At 42.3% G+C, this 22,505-nt stretch overlaps 1 protein-coding gene and 1 long non-coding RNA gene across 4 annotated transcripts in view; both read right to left on the reverse strand.

Annotated features, from left to right (window-relative positions):
* LOC309380781 overlaps window positions 1–22,505 on the reverse strand; it is a 217,610-nt gene that overhangs the window by 113,688 nt on the left and 81,417 nt on the right. The gene's annotated exons all lie outside the window — the stretch shown is intronic.
* Window positions 8,329–22,505, reverse strand: part of LOC309380607 (cryptic protein-like) — a 53,461-nt gene continuing 39,284 nt past the window's right edge. For all 3 annotated transcript variants that reach the window (XM_081930768.1, XM_081930770.1, XM_081930769.1), the window contains 6 exons: window positions 14,930–15,058; window positions 14,005–14,054; window positions 13,713–13,886; window positions 11,439–11,553; window positions 10,626–10,726; window positions 8,329–9,096 (listed from right to left, as the gene is read on the reverse strand). In XM_081930768.1, the coding sequence (XP_081786894.1) occupies window positions 8,975–9,096; window positions 10,626–10,726; window positions 11,439–11,553; window positions 13,713–13,886; window positions 14,005–14,054; window positions 14,930–15,058 (691 nt within the window). In that variant the 3' untranslated portion in view covers window positions 8,329–8,974. The remainder of the gene's footprint in view (window positions 9,097–10,625; window positions 10,727–11,438; window positions 11,554–13,712; window positions 13,887–14,004; window positions 14,055–14,929; window positions 15,059–22,505) is intronic.

The raw sequence follows: 22,505 nt of genomic DNA on the forward strand, positions 1-22,505 counted from the left end.
GTAGCTCTTTTGCGTGTCGAGGTCCCCAGGTCCACCCCAATAACTCACACATCACACAGAAATTTTTGTTTAAGATTTTTGGCATAATTTTGGCCACAACTTTATTAAAATACAACTTTGTGAGTGGTTGCTTAGGCATTGGTTGCGACTATCTGACCCCACCAGGGGGGACAGACTGACATTCCGCACGATGCGAAAGTCAGAATGGGGGAATACACTTGGGGGTTACGCGGAGCAGGGAACCTGCCCTCAGCCCCCCCAAATGCAACCCGGAGCTCATTGCTATGGCCCGAGCCCCCCTGTCAGAGTGGACAAGAAATAGTTAGCCCCCAATTCCTTTAACGAAATCCCTTGCAGCAGCAGCATTAGAGGGGCAGGCACAGCCAATCCATGCCCCTCAACCAACCAAACCATAAACCAATGCCTAACAGCAACCTTACAAGTTGTGACCATTTGCTACGCAGTAGGCAAAAACCAAATGGCTCCAGCCAATCAGCCAGATGGACAAAATTCCTACCAGGCCCCCGCTCCAAAGCAGACGACCCCATGACAGGCATAGCAAGGTCAAAGCGAACAACCCTAATTCTAGGGAGGGAGGGATGGGCAATCCAATGCATGGGCGAAAAGAGGAAGCCCTAGCCTCGTGCAAGGAGTTTTACTATTTCTGGCTGTCAATCAATAAATGGCAACATTAACTTCTTCCCAACAACAAGGGAAGCCCCAATCGCATCAGTGGTCAACGATCAATTAGCCCGCCCTCCAACTTTGGAGTGTCCTGGCGGCCCCCACCGCAACACGTGCTCTCCATGAAGGAGAACATGCTTTCTTACATTAAAAAAACACCAAACCCTCAAATCTTTCAGATCTTTATGTTTCAGCTATCCTATTCTCTAGCTCCAGTTTCTGATGGCTTCCTTCCCTTCCTTGCTTTTCATATCCGGGTCTGAACCAAATCAAATTATTTTAAAAAGGTCACTGCGCGACACTTTTTTGCTGTGTGTTTTCATTAGCTGTCTAAACTGTATCAAGATGTCAAGGGACCCATTACAAGTGCAAAGCAGAGTTGGGTTTCAATAAATATTTTTCGCAACTGCGGGTGTGAGGTGTGAAAGTTGCAGACAACCTTGAAAATGAATTAAATTCTTGTGTTCCTAGCCGACTGTCTCACTTTCTAAATTTTATGTCATAGACTTTGAAATGTGCATCGGTGTCTCTAAAATGGTTCCTGTAGCATTCTAAACAAAGGAAATCGCAGTAGAGGAGATCTGTCAGAAAGATGAACAGATTGCATAAACTGAACTGCAGCTATATAATTACAAGAACAGTCTATGGACAAAGATGCTCCTGAACTAAGGAGATTTTATTTATTTAATAGATCTTTACCCCACCTTTCACGATACACACCTAGCAAGTTGGCTTATATGCGGGAAAGCAAAATACTGTAATAATGCAACAAAAACCCTAGTTATTAAAGCTGTAGAAATCTTCTTTGTGAACAGCCTTGAGACCTTTGGGTATAGGGCAGTTTATAAATTCAATTAACAACAACAACAACAGAAAACTTCAACATTAAACAAAACATTATAAATAAGAGCAGTGAAAAATATTTTAAAACATTTGCTAAAACAAAGTTGCATTTTGTAGTCCATTTTCAGCAGTCCAGGGCTTATCTTCTACCTTGTAATCTGAGAAAGAATGTACCTTCACAGCATAATTGAGCAACTTCCAGGCTGCCTTTTCCCCTAAGAATTTCTCTTTACTCATGTACAACCTTTTGAAGCTAAAAATGGCAAGCATGTTCTGAGATGTTTAAATCTTGCACTGTGGCTATGACCTTAAAGCTAAAGGGACCCCTGACTGTTAAGTCCAGTCGCAGACGACTCTGGGGTTGTGGCGCTCATCTCGCTTTACTGGCTGAGGGAGCCGGCGTACAGCTTCCAGGTCATGTGGCCAGCATGACTAAGCCGCTTCTGGCGAACCAGAGCAGCACACAGAAATGCCGTTTACCTTCCTGCTGGAGCGGTACCTATTTATCTACTTGCACTGGCATGCTTTCGAACTGCTAGGTTGGCAGGAGCAGGGACCGAACAACGGGAGCTCACCCCATCGCAGGGATTTGAACCGCCGACCTTCTGATCGGCAAGCCCTAGGCTTTGTGGTTTAACCCACAGCGCCACCCGCGTCATGGCTTTGACCTTACAGAGGCATAAATTCAGTTGGTATGCAGATTTATGGTGCATCTAGGTGCTGGCTGGTTCTAATAGATCTTGCTCCCACTGCGGTCCACCATACTGATACCAGTAGGGTGTTTGGGGTGGTGGGTAGAAATTGTGGGTGGGAACACTGTTAGGGGCAGTTGTCTTCTTCCACCTTCCCTTGAAAAACATGTTAGCAAACAACTAGTTTCTAACTGAAGATATTATCCTTCAATACAACTGAAAATGAGCTACTTATTACTATTTTTAAACGTGAATCTCAAGTCCAGCAAGAGCCCAAAGTTCAGTGGTAGAGTATCTGCTTTGCATGTAGAATGTCTCAGGTTCAATCCAAGAGCTGGAAGGGCTGGGAAAAACTCCTTGGTGTGAAACCCTGGAGAGCTGCTGTGAATCAGTGTAGACCAGTGGATCCCAAAGCAGGCGATACTGCCCCCTGTGGGTCACTGGGATTACCTAGGGGAGAGCTAAGAGGCAAGGTGAAGGCAGCCGGGCACTGGGAGTGTAAATGACTATCAGACTTTGAAAAGCTGGTATCACAGGAACAACTTCATCAATTTTGTTGCATTAATTAAATAGTTTTAATTGGATTTTGAATAAGTGTGCAATTAACGGTTACTATATTGAGTTTTATTGTGCTATTATATTCCTTAGTGGGTTGTGCAAATCTCTATTCTGAATAATGCTGTTTATGTTGCAGCAAGGAAAATATATATTCCCTGCAAGAATATCTAGGAGAACTTTGTCAAAAGCCTTCCTGAAATCAAGATCTATTACATCCAGGATTATCAGAATTGTTTAGTGAATCAGATAAAGTGCATACAATAAAACAGCATCCCCATATGCTGTGTTCATCATGTATGAATGACTTACAAATGGTTGGGAGGGTAGTTGCAGGATTGTACCAGAGCAGAAGTCACGTGATGCACCATTTGTTTTAGCTCTGCAGTAAATCACGAGGAGTGAAAGGCCTAATAGTTCAGGGAGCTGTGAAGTGCTTCATAAAATATTTCTCTTTTGGCCTCCTGTCCTCCTAAGCCTGCCTACCTAGCAAGAGAGACCACGCTTAATAAATTTGTAGCTCCAGCTACTGAGCTTCCTGTGACACATCTCATTTCACTGATTGGCTATAAAAGAGGCTGGGAGGGAGCTGAAGAGCAAACTTTCATGTTTGCTCTAAACACTCCTCACTGTTTTGTTAGAAGGAGCTGGCTTGGTCCACATGGCACTGGGACATTCTCTTTTATCTGACTCCTGAGCAGCTGGAGACAGATAAGAGTGGAGACATTCTGACCTAGCCAAAGAGTCTGCCTGAATTCCTTTGACTCTTGATGCTTTCCCTTGGGATGATGCAGAGACACATGCATTTTTTTAAAGGGTGGGTGTGGTTTTACTCACCTTGGTGTGACCTCTGTGCAGCACAAATACCTGCTCCTTGTGAAGCTGAGATCCATCTCGCTGAGGAACATAGCGGGAGCACGGCTGGAGGAAGGTGCCTCTTGTACCCAAAAGAGTTGCTTTTTTAGATTCTCAGAGGCTTTTCTGTTCTTATCCACCATTTGTCTGTACGTCCGTATATTCTTTCTTTGGCTGTGCACACAGTGTGCACATTTAAGGTGCATGCGCGCACACACCAGAATTCTAGGCACTGTAGTTTGCTAGGAAATGTAATTCTGTGAAGGGTTCCTTCATTGCTGGAAGTGAGGTTACAGGGAACCAGGCAGAGGGTCTTCTCAGAAGTGGTGTCTGCTCTGTGAACACCCTCCTGAAATAAACAACTATCCGACTTTTAGAAGTCATCTGAAGGCAGCCCTTGTATAGGGAAGTTTGTAATGTTTGGTGTTTTGCTGTGTTTGATTGTTTGCATTTGCTGGGAGCTGCCCAGGGTGGCTGGGGCAACCCAGTGAAATGGGAGGCATATTATTATCATTATAGTGTCCAGAATACTTTGAGGGAAAGGATGTATTTTGAATGTGCATTAAAGGTTTAGTGTGTACACAGCCTTAGTCATAAACCCAGGGAACTGACAAATACTCAGTGAGACCATTGATACATCTTGCTCTGTATTGTGTACACTGAGTCGCAGTGGCTCTCCAAGGTTTCAGGCAGGAATATTTCCCAATCTGAACCTGGGGGTGCTGAGGATTGAATCTGACACTTTTTGCATGCAGAGCCCACCCACTGAATCACAGCCTTTCCCTTGAAAATTAAAGTTAATTACCCTCCTCTCCTTTCTGGGGCACATTAGAAGATGGTAAAACAAAGGTAAAGGACCCCTGGATGGTTAAGTCCAGTCAAAGGTGACTATGGAGTTGCGGCGCTCATTTTGCTTTCAGGCTGAGGGAAGAGGCGTTTGTCCACAAACAGTTTTCTGGGTCATGTGGCCAGCAGGACTAAACCGCTACTGGTGCACAGACAAGTGCCAGAGCACATGGAAACGCCATTTACCTTTCCGCCACAGTGGTACCTATTTATCTACTTGCACTGGCATGCTTTCAAACTGCTAGGTTGGCAGGAGCAGGGACAGAGCAGCGGGAACTCACCCCATTGCGGGGGTTCGAACTGCCAACCTTCCAATCAGCAAGCCCAAGAGGCTCAGTGGTTTAGACCACAGTGCTAGCCACCCACGTCCCATATTAGAAGAAGCAACAAGATTTATCATGCTTCCTCATTACTTCACACATAAATACCAATGGGAATGTAGAGAAATGAAACGGATACCAGCTGAAAAGAAATGGGGTGCAAGTATATTTGAATGTTCATTCATGCGATTTAAAAATAAATGCTGAGACGAAAATGCAAGCTTCTGGACCCTGGCAAAAGTTCCCCAAAGAAAAATTCAAAACAGAGACTCTATAAAAGGGCAGGAGTGCAGACAAGTGGACAGCGCTGGCAAATACACCTGAGTGGAAGTGCAAGGGGTGAAAGACATGGAAGTGTGGTAAACTGGGCAAACCTGCTGCAATTTGTTTAAGTGAAATAAAGAGAGGCAGGTTCTATGGAGGTTTCAATCAATATGGAGAAGGTATGCCTGTTGCTAGAACAGCAACTGTTGTCCAACACACATACTGACCACAATGGGAGCTCTGCCCCAGCTCCTGCCAACCTAACAGTTTGAAAGCACACCAGTGCAAGTAGATAAATAGGTACCACTGTGGTGGGAAGGTAAACAGCATTTCCATGTGCTCTGGTTTCCTTCACAGTGTTCTGTTGCACCAGAAGCGCTTTAGTCCTGCTGGCCACCTGACCTGGAAAGCTCTCTGTGGACAAATGCCGGCTCCCTTGGCCTGAAAGTGAGACGAGCGCCGCAACCCCATAGTCGCCTTGAACTAGACTTAACCATCCAGGGATCCTTTACCTTTTTACTTGCTACTTGTACAGGCAATGGGCAGGGAGAAGGGATGTATGGATTTTGAAACAATAGTTGGAAAAGTTATCGTAGTGGGAGCAGCAATGGAGGGAGTAAAAAAGAAGGAACATCTGGTGGGTGGGAAATCAGCTTTTAAATTTGTATTAAATTTGCATTAATTTGTATCAATCTGGAGATGATTTGTTAAAAATTATGGAAAATCAAGAAAAATAATTGGCAAAGAAAGTAGTCTCCAATCCATTTGATATAAACACAAGCTTCTGGCATGGACTGAGTCTACAAATTAAACCATATGCTACAAGTATAGGTACCTTTGTCCCAATCCAAAGGCATACAGTGGCTGATCTTGTGAGTTTCCATTCAGGAACTGTGCACTTTTCAACTGGGTAGTGATCCCCTTGTAGAGTAAGTTGTAGTACTTAGCATTTACCTAACATGCCAGGAAGGGTACAGGGCAATTTCCAGTTTTTCTACTGTCCAGGATTTTGTTAGGGTGCACATGCGTGTTTGTGGACAAGAGTTCCACTCGAAATTAAGGAATGTTAGAAGGATGTTGGAATGAAGTGATGTGGTTTTAGCAGAAATGTTATAAAGGATTAAGTAAAAATAGACTGTTAATTGGTGAAAGGAGGGAAAGTAAAGTTAGATTATATCAAGATAAATTATAGGACAAAAACTGGGAAAGATGGAAAGGATTTGCCGAAATAGCTAACCGAACTAGAATACAAAAAAGGGAGGTGTGAGGAGGTCAAGGAAAAAAGCAAATGAAAGATAAGTTATGGGAATGTTCGTTGTGTTTTTTAATTGTTTCTATTTTTCTGTGTTTTTTCTTTTTCCTTTTTGTAATGCGTTTTCTTGTTTTTGCTTAATTTGGTGTTTTCTCTTTTTTCTTTTTGTAACCCTTAAAACTTTAATAAATATTACTTTAAAAAAAAGAGAGAGTTCCTGGGCAAGGATCCTTAGGGTATCAACCTGGCGGACCCCTTCAGCAGGTGGTGGGTGGGTGGGCAGGTCACCAGTTCAGATAGTCTTAAATTAGGCTGCAATACTTTCCTGGGAGTAAGCCCCATTGAAAATGGTAGGACCAATTTCCACATTAGGGATACTCTTGAGGCACAGCATCTCTTTATGAGGTAACAATGCTTTTTCTTCTTCTTCTTCTAAACAAGTGAGCCTATTCTTTCCCCATGAGGCTGTTACAGTGAGCATCTCTTGCATTCTCTTCCTCCCTCCCCCGGGGACAAAATATATTGTTTTGAGTGCTCATAAAAGGATTTATCCTCACAGCAGAAATGCAGCCTTGAGGGAAGCTGTGCACAGACTGCAAGCAATAAATAAATCAACAAAAGCACGTTAATTGTGTTATAAACTGATCGTGGGGTGGGGAAGAAGAGAACTAAATCAACGTACTCTAAATATTTCATTTATTCCCTCTATTGCTGCATCGTCATGCATTCATGCCTAACCAGGCGCCTAGTAGTGACACGGGTGCCAAGATGTCTGCTTCCCTATAAACAATGGTTGCAGGCCAAACCAATAGCTTTTCCCTCAACAAAGGGCAACAGTAGTGTAACATGGCTAATTTCTAGAGGGAAGGAAAGATTATATCAATGTGCCTGGCTGTGGTCAGAGGGAAAATGACAGCTATCTTGAGGTAAATCTCAAAACAAGAAATTCCTTGACAGATGCAAAACGCACTGTGCACATTTACAGGCTCAAGTCTGGCTTTTAGAAATACATCTACCAGGAGTTTAAAAACAAATTCCAAGTAAAGTCCAAGTGAGAGTATCTAATATAATTCAAGAGTTTCACTGTACGTAGCCCAAAAATCATATATGAGCATTTTCTCCAGATTATGGGAAGGGCTGTTTGTAAAAAAAACCAAGACAAAACAATTTCACAGCATGATAAAAATGTGTTCTATAGGCTACTCAAGGATAGCAAATTTCAGCAAATTAAGCCCTCTGCCACCAAAAGTCTGTGCTTGTGTCCACACTGGCTGATGTTTAAATTGAAAGGGAAAATCAAATGGATGTTCAGGCTTCTGTAGTTCCAATAATATAAGCCACCCAGAAAGTTTGTTGAAGTGTGGCATATAAAATGGGCAACATTAAAACACGACAAAACTGCTCATTTATTGGAAATTGCCTGCAAGGAACAGATGATGTGGATTTTCTCATGCATCCCACACGAAGCATATTTATTTTTTTATTTATTACAAATAAATATGCTTAGCATGGAATTTTAAGTTTATAGTTAGCTGGTGCATTGGACTGACATACTGTCTGCTTGTGTGATCTGTGTGGAAAAGGAATGGCAGTTTGGAACGGATTGAAGCAAGCCTTCAAAAGCGGCGATGCAAATTTGCCCTAACTCAGGATGCTTGAAGAGTCTGTGGATGCTGATAGGAACTGACCTCACTAGCCTGTAGATTTCAGCTACCCGCTGGCTTTTGCACTTCCCAAATGTTCTGACCCAATTCGCAGCTCAAAACGATGTCTCAAAATGCAATTAGAATGCAAGTTTTCATGCAAAGTTCCAAGTTTCATTTAATGGGGAAATGGGACAGAACTGACATATGATTGTACACATGCAAACGAGATGAGTACTGAAAATAATTGGTTCATTAATGTTCCATAAGTTTTGTTTTATTCTTTCAAGGAAAAGAAACTTCCAGAATATACACAACATTTACTGTTTCCAGCACCTAAGCGATAGAAAATACATTTTTCTTCCACTGGAAGAGTCAACACTTCAGAATAAAGAACTGCTTAAATCAGATTTAAACAGAAGTTAACAAAAATCGACATTAATGCATTATAGTGCTTTTTCATTAACAAACACTAGTTTAATACTGGGGCTAATCTATGAAGCAGTTGTTAGCCACCGTAGGGCTTGAACTTCACAAAGGATAACTTTATGACTAGCTATTCCAGCATTTCACTGGTTCTTCTGAGATGCTCAGAACAGGACTTCTGAGACCAATTTTAGGACCTAGTGCAACAACCAGTCCCAATCCTTCTGAGTCAAAGCAGCATGTCCTTTTTAGATTTAGCAATCTGACCGACATCAGAACGGGAAACCTATGGCCTTCCCAGATATGGTTGGGCTCCAACAGCATCTGGAAAGCTGCAGGTTCCTGATCCCTGGAAACAAACATGTTAAGTTTCAGCCCCTCTTTACTTCTTGAGCAATTTTCTGTGGACATTGCAGAAGTGAGGTTTGTTGAGTTTACTGTGAAAGTTGAACTGGGAGTTTAAAACAACAACTGGCACTATAAATTTTATATATAGCACTGTCCTTTGTTTTAGCGTTTAGTCTTCCTTCTTTTGAAGGGCAAGCATCATCATAAGGCAAATCGTGGTTATGAATACCAGTCTTAAAAGAGTTTTCACAACAGGTAGAGCAGTCCACAGAGTGCAAAGAACCAGCCTAGGAAGAAGCAGCCCATTGTTTTCTTTAATCTTTGGCCATTTGAAAGTAAATGGATCCATTCCTCTTCCTCGCTTACAGCTGAGAAACAAAATAGAAATGGTTAGTTTGTTAACAGGGGGACCTCTCTGCAAAGAATTTCAACAGATTGTGCAATTTCCTCTGCTTCTTTGCAAGTACTTAAGCTAAAGCTAACATCTGTTGGAAGCCAATCACAGATCCCATTCTCAGTTGAGAGGTGCAAATGCGGACCTCTTTGTGAGCCAACTTATCAGCTCTTGCAGGCATTAATCACAGCATAATCAAATGTAAATATAAACCACAAGGAAGTTAATAGAATGCCTTTTATTTTTAACCCTTTTCACACAAGTAAAGGAAATAAACAGATTAATACCCCAAACCTATAAGGATCACATATATTACACTGGAACTTCTAAGTTTAAAGCCATACTCTTTCCTAAACCATTTATAGGGAGGAAAAAATACTGAACACTCTGATTAGTGGGGCTACCTTTCAAAATAAAGGCATTAAGAATGGAGTTTCCCAAGCTAGTTAATGCTGGAGACAGTCCTTCTGTACTTTTAACAGCCTCAGGGCAGACAGAAATTCAACTAGGGAAGTTCTTCCCTGAAATAACATATTCTATTGAACTCCTGCTCCTTCCAATGCGCTTAATTGAACTGGGAAAAATCATTATTTAGTGGGGGATGTATTAAGGATCACACTTTTAGCATATATTTTACATATAACTAGCAGTCAAGCAAGTGTGGAGTTAGTTCCTGATGTAGCCTAATTGCTCAATGAACTTTGTTAAGATAAGACATTTAAATAACAGATACACATAACTGACTGGCTTTCATAGGTTTCTGAGGCCAGAAGGGATCATTATGCTAAAATTTAAACTGAACTACTCCAACAAGGTTAAAGCCATGGTTTTCCCAGTAGTCATGTATGGAAGTGAGAGCTGGACCATAAAGAAGAATTGATGCTTTTGAATTATGGTGCTGGAGGAGACTCTTGAGAGTCCCATGGACTGCAAGAAGATCAAACCTATCCATTCTTAAGGAAATCAGCCCTGAGTGCTCACTGGAAGAACAGATCCTGAAGCTGAGGCTCCAGTACTTTGGCCACCTCATGAGAAGAGAAGACTCCCTGGAAAAGACCCTGATGTTGGGAAAGATGGAGGGCACAAGGAGAAGGGGACGGCAGAGGACGAGATGGTTGGACAGTGTTCTCGAAGCTACCAGCATGAGTTTGACCAAACTGCGGGAGGCAGTGGAAGACAGGAGTGCCTGGCGTGCTCTGGGGACACGACTAAATGACTAAACAACAACAACACTCCAACACGACCCATTCCTTAAATTGCTCTACATGCCTATATTTTGTTGGCAAGAAACCTTTTGAGCCTTATTTTCTGCTTCCATCAAATATTCAGCTAGAGGGATAGGAAAATTGAAAACTAGGAATAGGGGAAAGTTCCCCAGTGTTATGGTATGTTGTGACATTTTATTTGGAAGTGTTTCAAATAGCTTGGAAAAAGGAAGATACATTGAAATAACTTTTGTTATATAGCAAATTAGCAAAACAATAGATTGAAGTTTCATCTTACCACAGTTTCGCGGAGATAGACAGTGCAGTTCACCAAAAGCACACCGACAAAGATGGCAACTCTTTCGTATCCACTGTCCGTGTTTGAACACGCCACAGTTGCTGCCAAGGACAGATCAGAAGGTTCGGAATTAATTAATATCGACATGTTATCATCATCAACATCATCATCATTAAAACAGCAGCATAGGAAAAACTTAAACCCAGGCCAGCAGTCCACAGAAAACATAACACAAAATAATAAGCAATTATAGTTTAGAAGCCCTGCTCTGTCTTCCATCCTAATCATGCCAAAGAGCACCAACCTCCAGTGAGCAGTATAAAGGTAAGGTAAAGGGACCCCTGACCATTAGATCTAGTCGTGACCGACTCTGGGGTTGCGGCACTCATCTCGCTTTATTGGCCGAGGGAGCCGGCATACAGCTTCCGGGTCATGTGGCCAGCATGACTAAGCTGTCTTGGCGAACCAGAGCAGGGCATCGGTTACCTTCCTGCTGGAGCGGTACCTATTTATCTATATGCACTTTGACGTGCTTTAGAACTGCTAGGTTGGCAGGAGCAGGGACCAAGCGACAGGAGCTCACCCCGTCGCAGGGATTCGAACCGCCGACCTTCTGATTGGCAAGTCCTAGGCTCTGTGGTTTAACCCACTGCGCCACCTGTGTCCCATAGTACATAGGCAAAAATTGCCTCCCCTCCTCTGTGTCTGCTGCATTAAAAGCTTTTCCATTGAATTCACTGTTCTTTCCCCCAGCAATTGACCTTAATTATAAACAAACCACAGCTCTCCTTGTCTCCCAGTCAGTTTCCTTACCTCTTTCTTTGATCATATTCACAGTATCTGCCAGTGAAGTGTTGGGGGCAAGCACAGAAGCTGCCCAGGATGCACGTTCCTCCATTTTGACAGCAATCCCTCTTCAACGTTTTACCTGGAAGTGAATAATTCCACGGTTTACTAAGAAGCAGACCCTCTTTGAACCTACATTCTCACTTGTTCCACCAAGTCTCCCGGGCTGCCAAAGGTCTGATTTTTATTGGCCTTGAGGGGACAATAAAATTAGCTGCCTGTTAAGAGTGTTTGCTCAGTTAAGCCCAGTTTGTTTAGATAAGGATTAAAAGCACACTACCAGGGATTACTCAGTGGCCAGGCAGCAACTCCCTGGCATGTCTCTGCTGAAGAAGCTTGTGGACTTCATATAAGTCCACTTTCCCAGAAGCAGACCTCACTCATCACTTAAATAAATGGGTTTTCTTTGAAAGTAGCATGACAGACATTTGCCAAAAAGAATGAAAGTCAGATTTTTCTTATGACCCTCTAACAAATGTTTGTGAAACAACGACTGGCCCTGGATTTGCAGATTACTGATGGGTTATAGTTTAGCTCAGGGGTCAGCAAACTTTTTCAGCAGGGGGCTGGTTCACTGTCCCTCAGACCTTGGGGGGGGGGGGGCGGACTATATTTTTGTGGGGGAAATGAATGAATTCCTACGCCCCACAAACAACCCAGAGATGCATTTTGAATAAAAGCACACATTCTAGTAATGTAAAAACACCAGGCAGGCCCCACAAATAATCCAGAGATGCATTTTAAATAAAGGGACACATTCTACTCATGTAAAAACACACCAATTTCTGGACCGTCCGCGGGCTGGATTTAGAAGGCGATTGGGCCAGATCTGGCCCCCAGGCCTTAGTTTGCCTACCCATGGTTTAGCTGAACACAATGAACTGAAATAAAATTAACAAGCACATGGCCTTGTTTTTATGTGACATGAATAGCAGAATAACGTCTCATGCTCCTCTATTATCCCTGGCTAGAAAGAGTATTTCTGATATAGCTCAATATAGCTCAATGATTGACCTAAGCCATAAACATATTACATGGGAACTGCAGCACTTCCCTGTAAGAACATTGCGGTCCAGCACCAAGGGCCTTCTGGTGGTCCCCTCACTGCAAGAAGCAAAGTTACAGGGAACCAGGCAGAGGGCCTTCTCGGTTGTGGCCTCCCCCGTGGAACACCCTCCCATCAGATGTCAAGGAGATAAAGAACTACACAACTTTTACAAGACATCTGAAGGCAGCCCTGTTTAGGGAAGTTTTTAATGTTTGATGTTTTATTGTATTTTTAATATTTTATTGGAAGCCGCCCAGAGTGGCTGGGGAATAAATAATAAAGTTGTTGTTGTTGTTGTTGTTATTTCCTGTTCAGATATAGGTAAAGGTCCAGTCGTGACCGACTCCGGGGTTGCGGCGCTCATCTTGCTTTATTGGCCAAGTGGTCATGTTGCCAGCATGACTAAGCCGCTTCTGGTGAACCAGAGCAGCGCACGGAACGCCGTTTCCCACCAGAGCGGTACCTATTTATCTACTTGCATTTTGACGTGCTTTCGAACTGCTAGGTTGGCAGGAGCAGGGACCGAGCAACGGGAGCTCACCCTGTTGCGGGGATTTGAACCACCGACCTTCTGATCGGCAAGCCCTAGGCTCTGTGGTTTAACCCACAGCGCCACCCGCGTCCCCCTGTTCAGATATACAACAGCATAAAAACTGCTTGAACCACCATAAAATATATCCACAGAATTGGCACCCATGAACATTTGAGTATTAGATGAGATATGGCACAAGGGTTGGGGTTAATTGACAGCAGATTCCCAATGGACACATGTGCATTTATTACATTTTTATCCCACCCTTCCTACAAGGAGCTTTAGAGATCTCCCTCAGTTTAGTCTCACAACAACCCTGTGAGCTAGGATAGCTTAAAAATTAGGCTGCAATCCTGAAAACACTTAGGCAGAAAGAAGCCCCATTGAACACAATGGGTTTTACCTCCAGGTAAACATATCTGGGATTGCATTCCCAGGAAGTTTTTGGTGGCAGAGCAAGGATTTGAGCTTGGGCCTCCTTTGCTCAAGACTATATACATTTCAAAACTCTATACCAGACTTTTTGTCTCTGCTATTTCTGCAAATACAGATCACTGGGACCAGTTGGAATCCAATGACATCGCAAGGGCCACAGGCCATCTCTGCAGTATATAATGATTGTTTTGGCAGCATAAAGATGGCAAATGACATTGTTACCTACTTTCAGTAAGACCAATGAAAGGCACTATTGGCTTATTGAGCTGTTTCCTGCTTTCATAACTCTGGTTCATCTCATTGAAGATATTTAATGTTGTGAGTTGGTCTTTGACGTTATCCTTTGGGACTGTGGAATCAGCAATTTCTTCAGCATTTTGTATTTGCTCTTGCCTGGACCCTTATAGAAGACAAGGTGATAAAAAAATAAGATGATATAGGTTTGTGGTTTTTTTAATAGTGTACACTTTTAACAGTGTTGAGACAAAAAAAAAATAGAAGAAGAAGGAGCTTCTCACCTTTTCCAAAATGAATGCTTTGCAAGGCCAGAGTCACTGCTAAAATAAACCTAGAAATGCAAAATGAGAAAAAATAGTTGATATAGAAAAGGGCTTGAGAGAAAGGTACATGCCAAGGCATGTCTACTCAGAAGTAAATCCTACTTAATTCAATGGGACATGACTTCCAGGTACTTTATTTAGTAAAAAAGGTTTTCATGTTCTTTTTTCATTTACAAACAAGAAACACCAAAGTAGTTCATAATAAACTCAAACGATATCCCATAAAATGTCTCGTGGTGTAAGTTAGTACATAGGAATGTCACCTTAATCGTAAGGTAAAGAATGCAATACTAAACACACTGCGTGACAATCGGCATAAGTCATACTCAAGAGTAGACCAACTAAAAACACTTAAATGCATTGATTGCAATGGCTCTGCTCTAATAATGTCTTAGATAGCTAGCACCCACTAAGGAGTGAGGCTGCAATCCTCTTGCTGCTTACCTGGGAGTAAGCCCCATTGAACTCAGCAGGACTTACTTCTGAGTAGACATGCTTTTGTACTGTGCTGCAAGTCAAAACTAAATTCAATGAGACTTCAAGCTGAGAATCTTACACTTCAAAACTAGAGTAAAGCAGCTGAATGGCTCAGCCACCACAGTTGCCAAATGAAGGGTGCTATCCTGCACATCCCTGGAATCCTAGTTTAACAGCTGCATTCTGTTTCATAATATCACCAGGGCAGCTGCTTCTTAAATACATTTGTAGTCTAATTAGTAAAGCCTTCTACAGCTCTATCAATTACCATTTACTCTCGCTGGAGCCAAATAGCAAGCTTTTGCGTGTCTAAAATTTGCTTAGAATTTGCCTCTGTGCATGCAAAGATTGAGAAGGTGTCTCCTTGAAGTCAAGGCAGTTATAGGAGAAAAAAAAGCAGACTTACCTGGTGTTTTGTTTCCAATACATTTTCCTGTCTTTTTTTAAAGGACCTTTAGTTCCAATGCAGTTTGCAAGGGAGGGCTCTTTAGGCTGTTCTGTGTAGTTGTCTGTACTCCAAACATACAAGGAGTAACTATAGCAACAGAAAAAGGGCATATGTATGTATCTCTAGCCCAGAGCACCACAGGACAAATACTCAGCTCCTAGTAGCTCCTCTGCTGGGAAATGCTTTGCAGAGGTACAACCCATCAGTTCTAATCTCTCTGAGCTGACTGGTTCCTACCCCTCCCCGAAGATACATAAACACTTCTGGCTTGAGGGGGAGAAGTCACTCACAAGCACAGCAGGCGGTAAAGTTGTCTCTCACTAGGAATCTGCTTTAGCATTGGTCTTTACCTAGTGGGTGCAATGCTTTCCAACATCATCAACGTGAACATGGTATCTCATCACCTGGGCATTAGACTGAGTCTAGCATATGGATTGCACAATATCTATAAGAAGACTTTAACATATTTTTAATCTTTGTTGGAAGCTGGGGAAACCCAGCCAGATGGGCAGGGTACAAATAATAAATTACTATTACTATTACTACTTTATGGCTATAACATCCTGCTTCAATCTTTCTTCCTCCTCCTCCTCCTCCTCCTCCTCTTCTTCTTCTCCTTCTCCTTCTTCTCCTGCAACCACTTCTTAACTTAGCATCTCGCCTGATGTAGAGTTGTGGAGAACTTTAAAGCACACCACATTTCCATGCCTTTTAGCTTGGTCCTGCTGAAGGCATTGCTCAACTCTGTGTTTTTCTTTCTGTTTGCTTAAATATTATTTTTAGAAAAAGCGTGTTCTCCTTCATGGAGAGCACGTGTTGCGATGGGGTCTGCCGAGCCACCCCTCTGTTACCAGGCAGGGTCTCTAAAGATGCCCTGGGGCAGCGATTGGTTCACTGGGTTGCTGGGGTAAAAGTTATGTTGCAATTTTGGTGGGAGGGGTAAAATGTTTAAATACTCTGCACGCAGCCTGGAGCTTAAGTGTCTGTTGTGAGTTATTTGGGGGGTGGCTTGGGACCTCGACACGTAACAGGTCAAAAGACTGGAATACGGTGACCAGACACAAAACTGGAAAGGGGGACTCCAAAATTTAATAGTTGTATTGAAGGCAGGATTTTGGCAAGCTATAACTTGCCCCTCTTCTGCAAACATGCTAAAGGTACAGAGGTCATATTTCACCCTTTGCATCTTACCACCATAGAGATGGAGAAAAATGGCCACATATAGGATAGCTTGGCTAGAGGACAGGTCACTTGTAAGTTGTTACTTAAAGGTAAAGGGACCCCTGACCATTAGGTCCAGTCGTGGCCGACTCTGGGGTTGCGGTGCTCATCTCGCTTTACTGGCCGAGGGAGCTGGCGTACAGCTTCTGGGTCATGTGGCCAGCATGACTAAGCCACTTCTGGCGAACCAGGGCAGCTCACGGAAACGCCGTTTACCTTCCCGCCAGAGTGGTACCTATTTATCTACTTGCACTTTGATGTGCTTTCAAACTGCTAGATTGGCAGGAGCAGGGACCGAGCAATGGGAGCTCACCCCGTCGTGGGGATTCGAACCACCAACCTTCTGATCAGCAAGCCCTAGGCTCTGTGGTTTAACTCACAGCACCACCCATATCCCAAGTTGTTACTTAGCTTTTCGCTTTTACCTGCATTTTACAAATTGACTTATTTACTTCACTTTTGCTTAAGATTCTGCTTTTCCTCCCTTCCATTTCCCCCTCACAACAGCCATGTGACGTGGTTAGGCTGAAAAATAAACAACTGGCTCAAAGTTCCTCAGGGAGCTTCATTGCTGAGTGGAGATTTGAACCCTGGGACTCCCACATCCCAGCCTGACATCCTAACCACTATACAGCACTGCCTGTCATAAAAAGGAGAGCGATTAAGAAGACTCTAGACAGGGAGCTGTTTCTGAAACACACTCAGTCATGAATCAGCTTGTCAAGGAAACTCCGCAAAATTAATGGAACCATTATGCAAGCAGTGCTGGATTTATATCTAAGCTAAACAAGCTATATCTCTCCAAAAAATTAAAGGAAAAAACCTGGATGTACATTTCCAAAATATAAGATGAAAAACAAACAAAATAAAACCTACATACGGCAACAGTGTTTTGTGCTGTGCAGGCTCCTATGATGTAAGTAACGGGCCCTGCCTGCTAGCCTGCTCCCTAAAATATCACTGGTTTGCTCATTTCTTTATACAGTCTTACCTCATGTTACGTTTTCTTCATGATACGTTTTTTCAGGTTGCGTCCTGTGGCGACCCGGAAGTACCAGAAAGGGTTACTTCCGGGTTTTGCCACTTGCGCATGCGCAGACGCACAAAATGACGTCACAGGCATGCACAGAAGCAGTGAGTCATGATCCATGCGTGCACAGACACGGGTTGTGTTCCTTTCAGGTTGCGAATGGGGCTCCAGAATGGATCCATAAATTATCATATATTGTAGCATATAGGTAAAGGTAAAGGGACCTCTGACCATTAGGTCCAGTCGTGACCGACTCTGTGGTTGCGGCGCTCATCTCGCTTTATTGGCCGAAGGAGCCAGCGTACAGCTTCTTGGTCATGTGGCCAGCAAGACTAAGCCACTTCTGGCGAACCAGAGCAGCGCATGGAAACGCCGTTTACCTTCCCGCCAGAGCGGTGCCTATTTATCTACTTGCACTTTGATGTGCTTTCAAACTGCTAGGTTGGCAGGAGCAGGGACCAAGCAACGGGAGCTCACCCCATGGGGATTTGAACGGCCGACCTTCTGATTGGCAAGTCCTAGGCTCTGTGGTTTAACCCACAGCGCCATATTCAACACAAAAAACAGTGACAATTTGTTGTTGACAAAGGACAGCTGGACATATAAAGGGCCCCATTACCTTCAGTAGCTGAGGGCCTCATCAAACCTAAATCCGGCCCTGGGATGAGGCGCTGCCTTCTTGCCCCATCCTTGATGTTGGCATGGCGGCTGCTGTTGGCATGGCTCCAGTGTTGGAGAAATGGCATTCAAAGCCCGCCCCACACTGTGTTGAAATAATGTGGGTGGGTAGGATCCCTGCTTGATCCCGGAGATGCAATTAATACAGAGTGCTGCAGTATAGTTTCTGACAGGATTAGGACCCTGCCAGCAAAATAGCACCTCTGCTCAAGAGATCTGCACTCCTTGCCGATTTGCTCCTGGGCCAAGTTCATGGTGTTAGGATTAGCAACAACTTGGGACCAGTTTAATTGTGTGATTGCCTTATCCTGGCCACTTCGATCTGCAGAACTGTGACTGTTACAGGGATTACATTATACTCATTTCACAATTACTGGAAATGATAACTGTAAAACTCTCTGCCTATTGGCAATGCTCTTTCCTGCTTAAAACATTGTTGAAACAAGCCTATCCAGGCAAGCAGAATGCTGGCACGTGATTTAATCTTTTTGCTTCCTCTTGATAACCATTATCTTTTGAATGTTTTGAAACACCTGCTTTAAACTTGCTTCTTGATAAATTTACTTTTGTGTGTGTGTGTGTGTGTAAACCACTTTGAGCTCTTATTGCAACAAAGTGGCATATACATTTTGAGTTTTGGACACGTGACTAAACACAGTCGTACCTTGGAAGTTGAACACCTTGCGAGTCAAATGTTTGGCTCCCAAATGCCGCAAACCCGGAAGTGAGTGTTCCGGTTTGCGAACGTTCTTTGGAACCCAAACGTCCGATGCAGCATCCACGGCTTCTGATTGGCTGTAGGAGCTTTTTGCAGCCAATTGGAAGCCGCGCCTTGGTTTCCAAACATTTTGGAAGTTGAACTGACTTCTGGACCAGATTCTGTTCGACTTCCAAGGCATGACTGTAGTGGCAATGCTGCCATGTGGCTTCCTCTAGTCCTGAGCCTGGTGATGGATTGGCACTGGGCACTACACTGGGCACCTTCTCTCAGCCCCCAGGCTGGTTGGCCCAAGATAAATCGTGACATGCTGCTGCCACTTCTGCTCTTCATTTGTTTCACACACACACACACATATATATATATATATATATTTGCTTTCGTAGATTTTCACGGGTACAGGAATGCAGGTTTTGGTGTCCTCGGGTGTCTTCCCGTGTAAAAGTTGGGGTGTCTAGGCGACGTTTCGACGAGGTCTCACTCGTCATCTTCAGGCTGGTGCTTTCGGCTTCTTGTTACTGGAACAGAGCAAGATCTCAGTGTTTGAGTTCCTATAAATACTGTTATAAATACACCACACCCCCTCAACAGTATTTATAGGAACTCAAACACTGAGATCTTGCTCTGTTCCAGTAACAAGAAGCCGAAAGCACCAGCCTGAAGATGACGAGTGAGACCTCGTCGAAACGTCGCCTAGACACCCCAACTTTTACACGGGAAGACACCCGAGGACACCAAAACCTGCATATATATATATTTGCCACACACATACAAGAAAACAAGAAATAAAAAACAAAACAAGTGCATTTGAAGAAAAAAAAAAGCACAAATGCAACCATTCACTAAATATCTTAACATAGAAAATTAAAGAGAAAAAAGAAAAGAAGAAAGGAAGGCACTAAAAAATAAGAAGAAAAACCACCAAAAAAACACAAAAGAACTAATACATAGAACGCCTAACTTCCTTCCCTGCTGATTTCGGATTTCTACTTTTAATAGTTTGGTATTTACAGCTGGTGTTGATGGTTAGTTTATACATCGGAAGTTTTATAGCTGACCTGCTATAGTTGGTAAGTTTCCTAGGGTACCTTCAATATAGACCATAAATTTATTCCAATCGTCCTTCAACTTTGCATTTTTTTGGTTTCTAATTCTTTGCGTCATTTTTGCCAATTCAATAAAGTCATATAATTTTGTTTGCCAGTCCCTCACCGTTGGTATGTTTGTACTTTTCCAATTTTGAGCGATTAATATTCTTGCTGCTGCTGTTGAATATTGGAATAAAGTTTTATCTTCCTTCCTGATTTCCTCTCCGATAATACCTAATAAAAAGGCCTCTGGTTTTTTGGGGAATGTGTATCTAAATATTTTTTTTAGCTCGCTATATATCTGATTCCAATTTTTTTTCATTTCCTCACATCCCCACCACATATGTATAAAATTACCTTCTTTTGTCTTGCATTTCCAGCAGGTCTTATTGCCAGTCTTATACATCCTACTTAGTTTTTCTGGTGTTAGGTACCATCTATATATCATCTTCTCTAAGTTTTCTCTAATAGCAGCACTCGCCGTGAACTTTATTCCCTCATTCCACAGTTTCGACCATTTCTCATACTCTATGTTATGCCCCAGATCTATCGCCCACTTAACCATGACTTCCTTAATTTCTTCGTCTTTTGTGTCCCATTCCAGTAGTATGTTATACATTTTTGATAATAACTTATGTTTGCTTTCGATTATTTCGATCTGGAATTTGGACTTCTTTTCATTCATTCCTATTTTCTTATCTTCTGTCCATATTGCATTGATTTGATGGTACTGTAACCAGCCCGTCAGCTTTCCCTTCAACTCCTCGTATGGTCTTAATTTCCAGCTGTCTTGGGATCTTACCAGTAAATCTTCATATGCCAATCTTTTCTCTTCCATATTTATTTTTTTAATTATTAGGATATCTATTGGGGACAGCCACCAGGGCGTTTTCCTTTCTAACAATTTTTTGTTTTTTCCCCAAACTTCATACAAAGGGCCCCTAATGATATGACTTAAGAACCCTTTGTGGGCCTTCTCTTTATTTGCCCAGAGGTAGGCATGCCAGCCAAACCTGTTGTCCGCCCCTTCTAAATCCAATAAGTCAGTGTTCTCCAGGGTTATCCAGTCCTTGACCCAACAGAGACAGGCCGCTTCATAATACAATTTTAGGTTGGGGACTGCGAATCCTCCTCTCTCCTTCCGATCCGTAAGTAATTTAAATCTAATCCTTGGCCTTCTTCCCTGCCATATGAATCTTGAAAGTACCTTCTGCCAGTCTTTGAATATTTTGGACCCTCTAATAACAGGGATGTTTTGAAACAAAAACAACATCTTGGGAAGTATGTTCATTTTTATTGCTTCCATCCTGCCCAGCCAAGAAAGGTTGGCTCTGTTCCAGACGTCCAGGTCTTTTTTAATTCCTTTCCACGTTGGCGAATAATTATCTTCAATTAAGTTTATATTTTTTGATGTAAGCCATATTCCTAAATTTTTTTTTTTTTTGCCACCTTAATTCCGCATTGACTCTCTAGTTTTTCTTTTTCATCATTTCCCAAGTTCTTTGCCAGCATTTTTGTTTTTAATTTATTCAATTTAAAGCCGGATAATTTACCGTATTCCTCTAGTGTCCTCAGCGCTTTACCAATACTACTGTGCGGCTCTTCCAGGGATAGCATCAGGTCGTCCGCATAGGCTTTTAATTTATACTCCTTTACTCCTATCCTGATCCCTTGTATCTCAGGCATTGATCTTATTTTATTTGCTAATACTTCTAAGACCATGATAAATAAAAGCGGAGAGAGAGGGCATCCCTGCCTTGTCCCTTTCTCGATTTTGAACATGTTTGTAAGGTTGTTGTTTATTACCAGTTTGGCAGACTGGGTTGAATATATTGCCTGTATTCCCTTCATAAACTCGCCCTCTATCCCTGCCCTTTCAATAGATTTTAGTAGGAACAACCAGGAGACGTTATCAAACGCCTTTTCCGCATCTATGAAAATCAATGCCGCAGGTCTGTCATTATTCCTCTCCAAATATTCAATTATGTTAATGACATGTCTCACGTTATCTTTCAAATACCTATTTGGTAAAAAACCCGCTTGATCCTTGTGAATCAAATTTGTTAAACACTTTTTCAATCTATTTGCCATAATGTCAGCAAATATTTTGTAATCGTTATTTAGTAAAGATATTGGCCTATAATTTTTGATATTCAATTTATCTGTTTCTGACTTAGGGATTAAGGTAATAAACGCTTTCCTCCAAGACTCGGGTATTTTCCCTCCTCTTAAGATATTATTCAAAGTATCACAAAGTGCTGATGACAGTTGGTTTCCTAAAAGTTTGTAATATTTAGCCGATAAGCCATCCGGTCCTGGCGCCTTTCCCATCTTCATTCTTTTTATCGCATTCTGAATCTCTTCTAAATTTATAGGTTTATTTAATTGAAGTCTTTCTTTGTCTGTCACCATCTTCCCTTCGCAGTTCTCTAGATATCTTTCCATTTGAATTGGGTCTTCTTTTCCTTTTTTATATAATTCCTCATAAAATTTAAGAAAGTTTTTTTGTATTCTTTTTGGGTCTACTATCAGTTCATCCTCTACCATTATTTTGTTTATTACGCTTTGTTTTTGTCTTTTTCTCAGTTGCCAAGCTAAGAATTTACCCATTTTATTTGCCGATTCGAAAAACCTTTGTCTCATTAACTTGATTTTCCATTCTATTTCTTGGTTTGTTAACATCGAATATTGTGTTTGTAGTATTTTTATTGTTTGTATACTTTGTTCGTCTTTCGGTATATACACACACACACACACACAGTATATATATACAGTATATATATACAGTATATATTTTGG

This window comes from Podarcis melisellensis (genome assembly GCF_964234715.1).
Source record: "Podarcis melisellensis genome assembly, chromosome: 11".
Taxonomy (NCBI): domain Eukaryota; kingdom Metazoa; phylum Chordata; class Lepidosauria; order Squamata; family Lacertidae; genus Podarcis; species Podarcis melisellensis.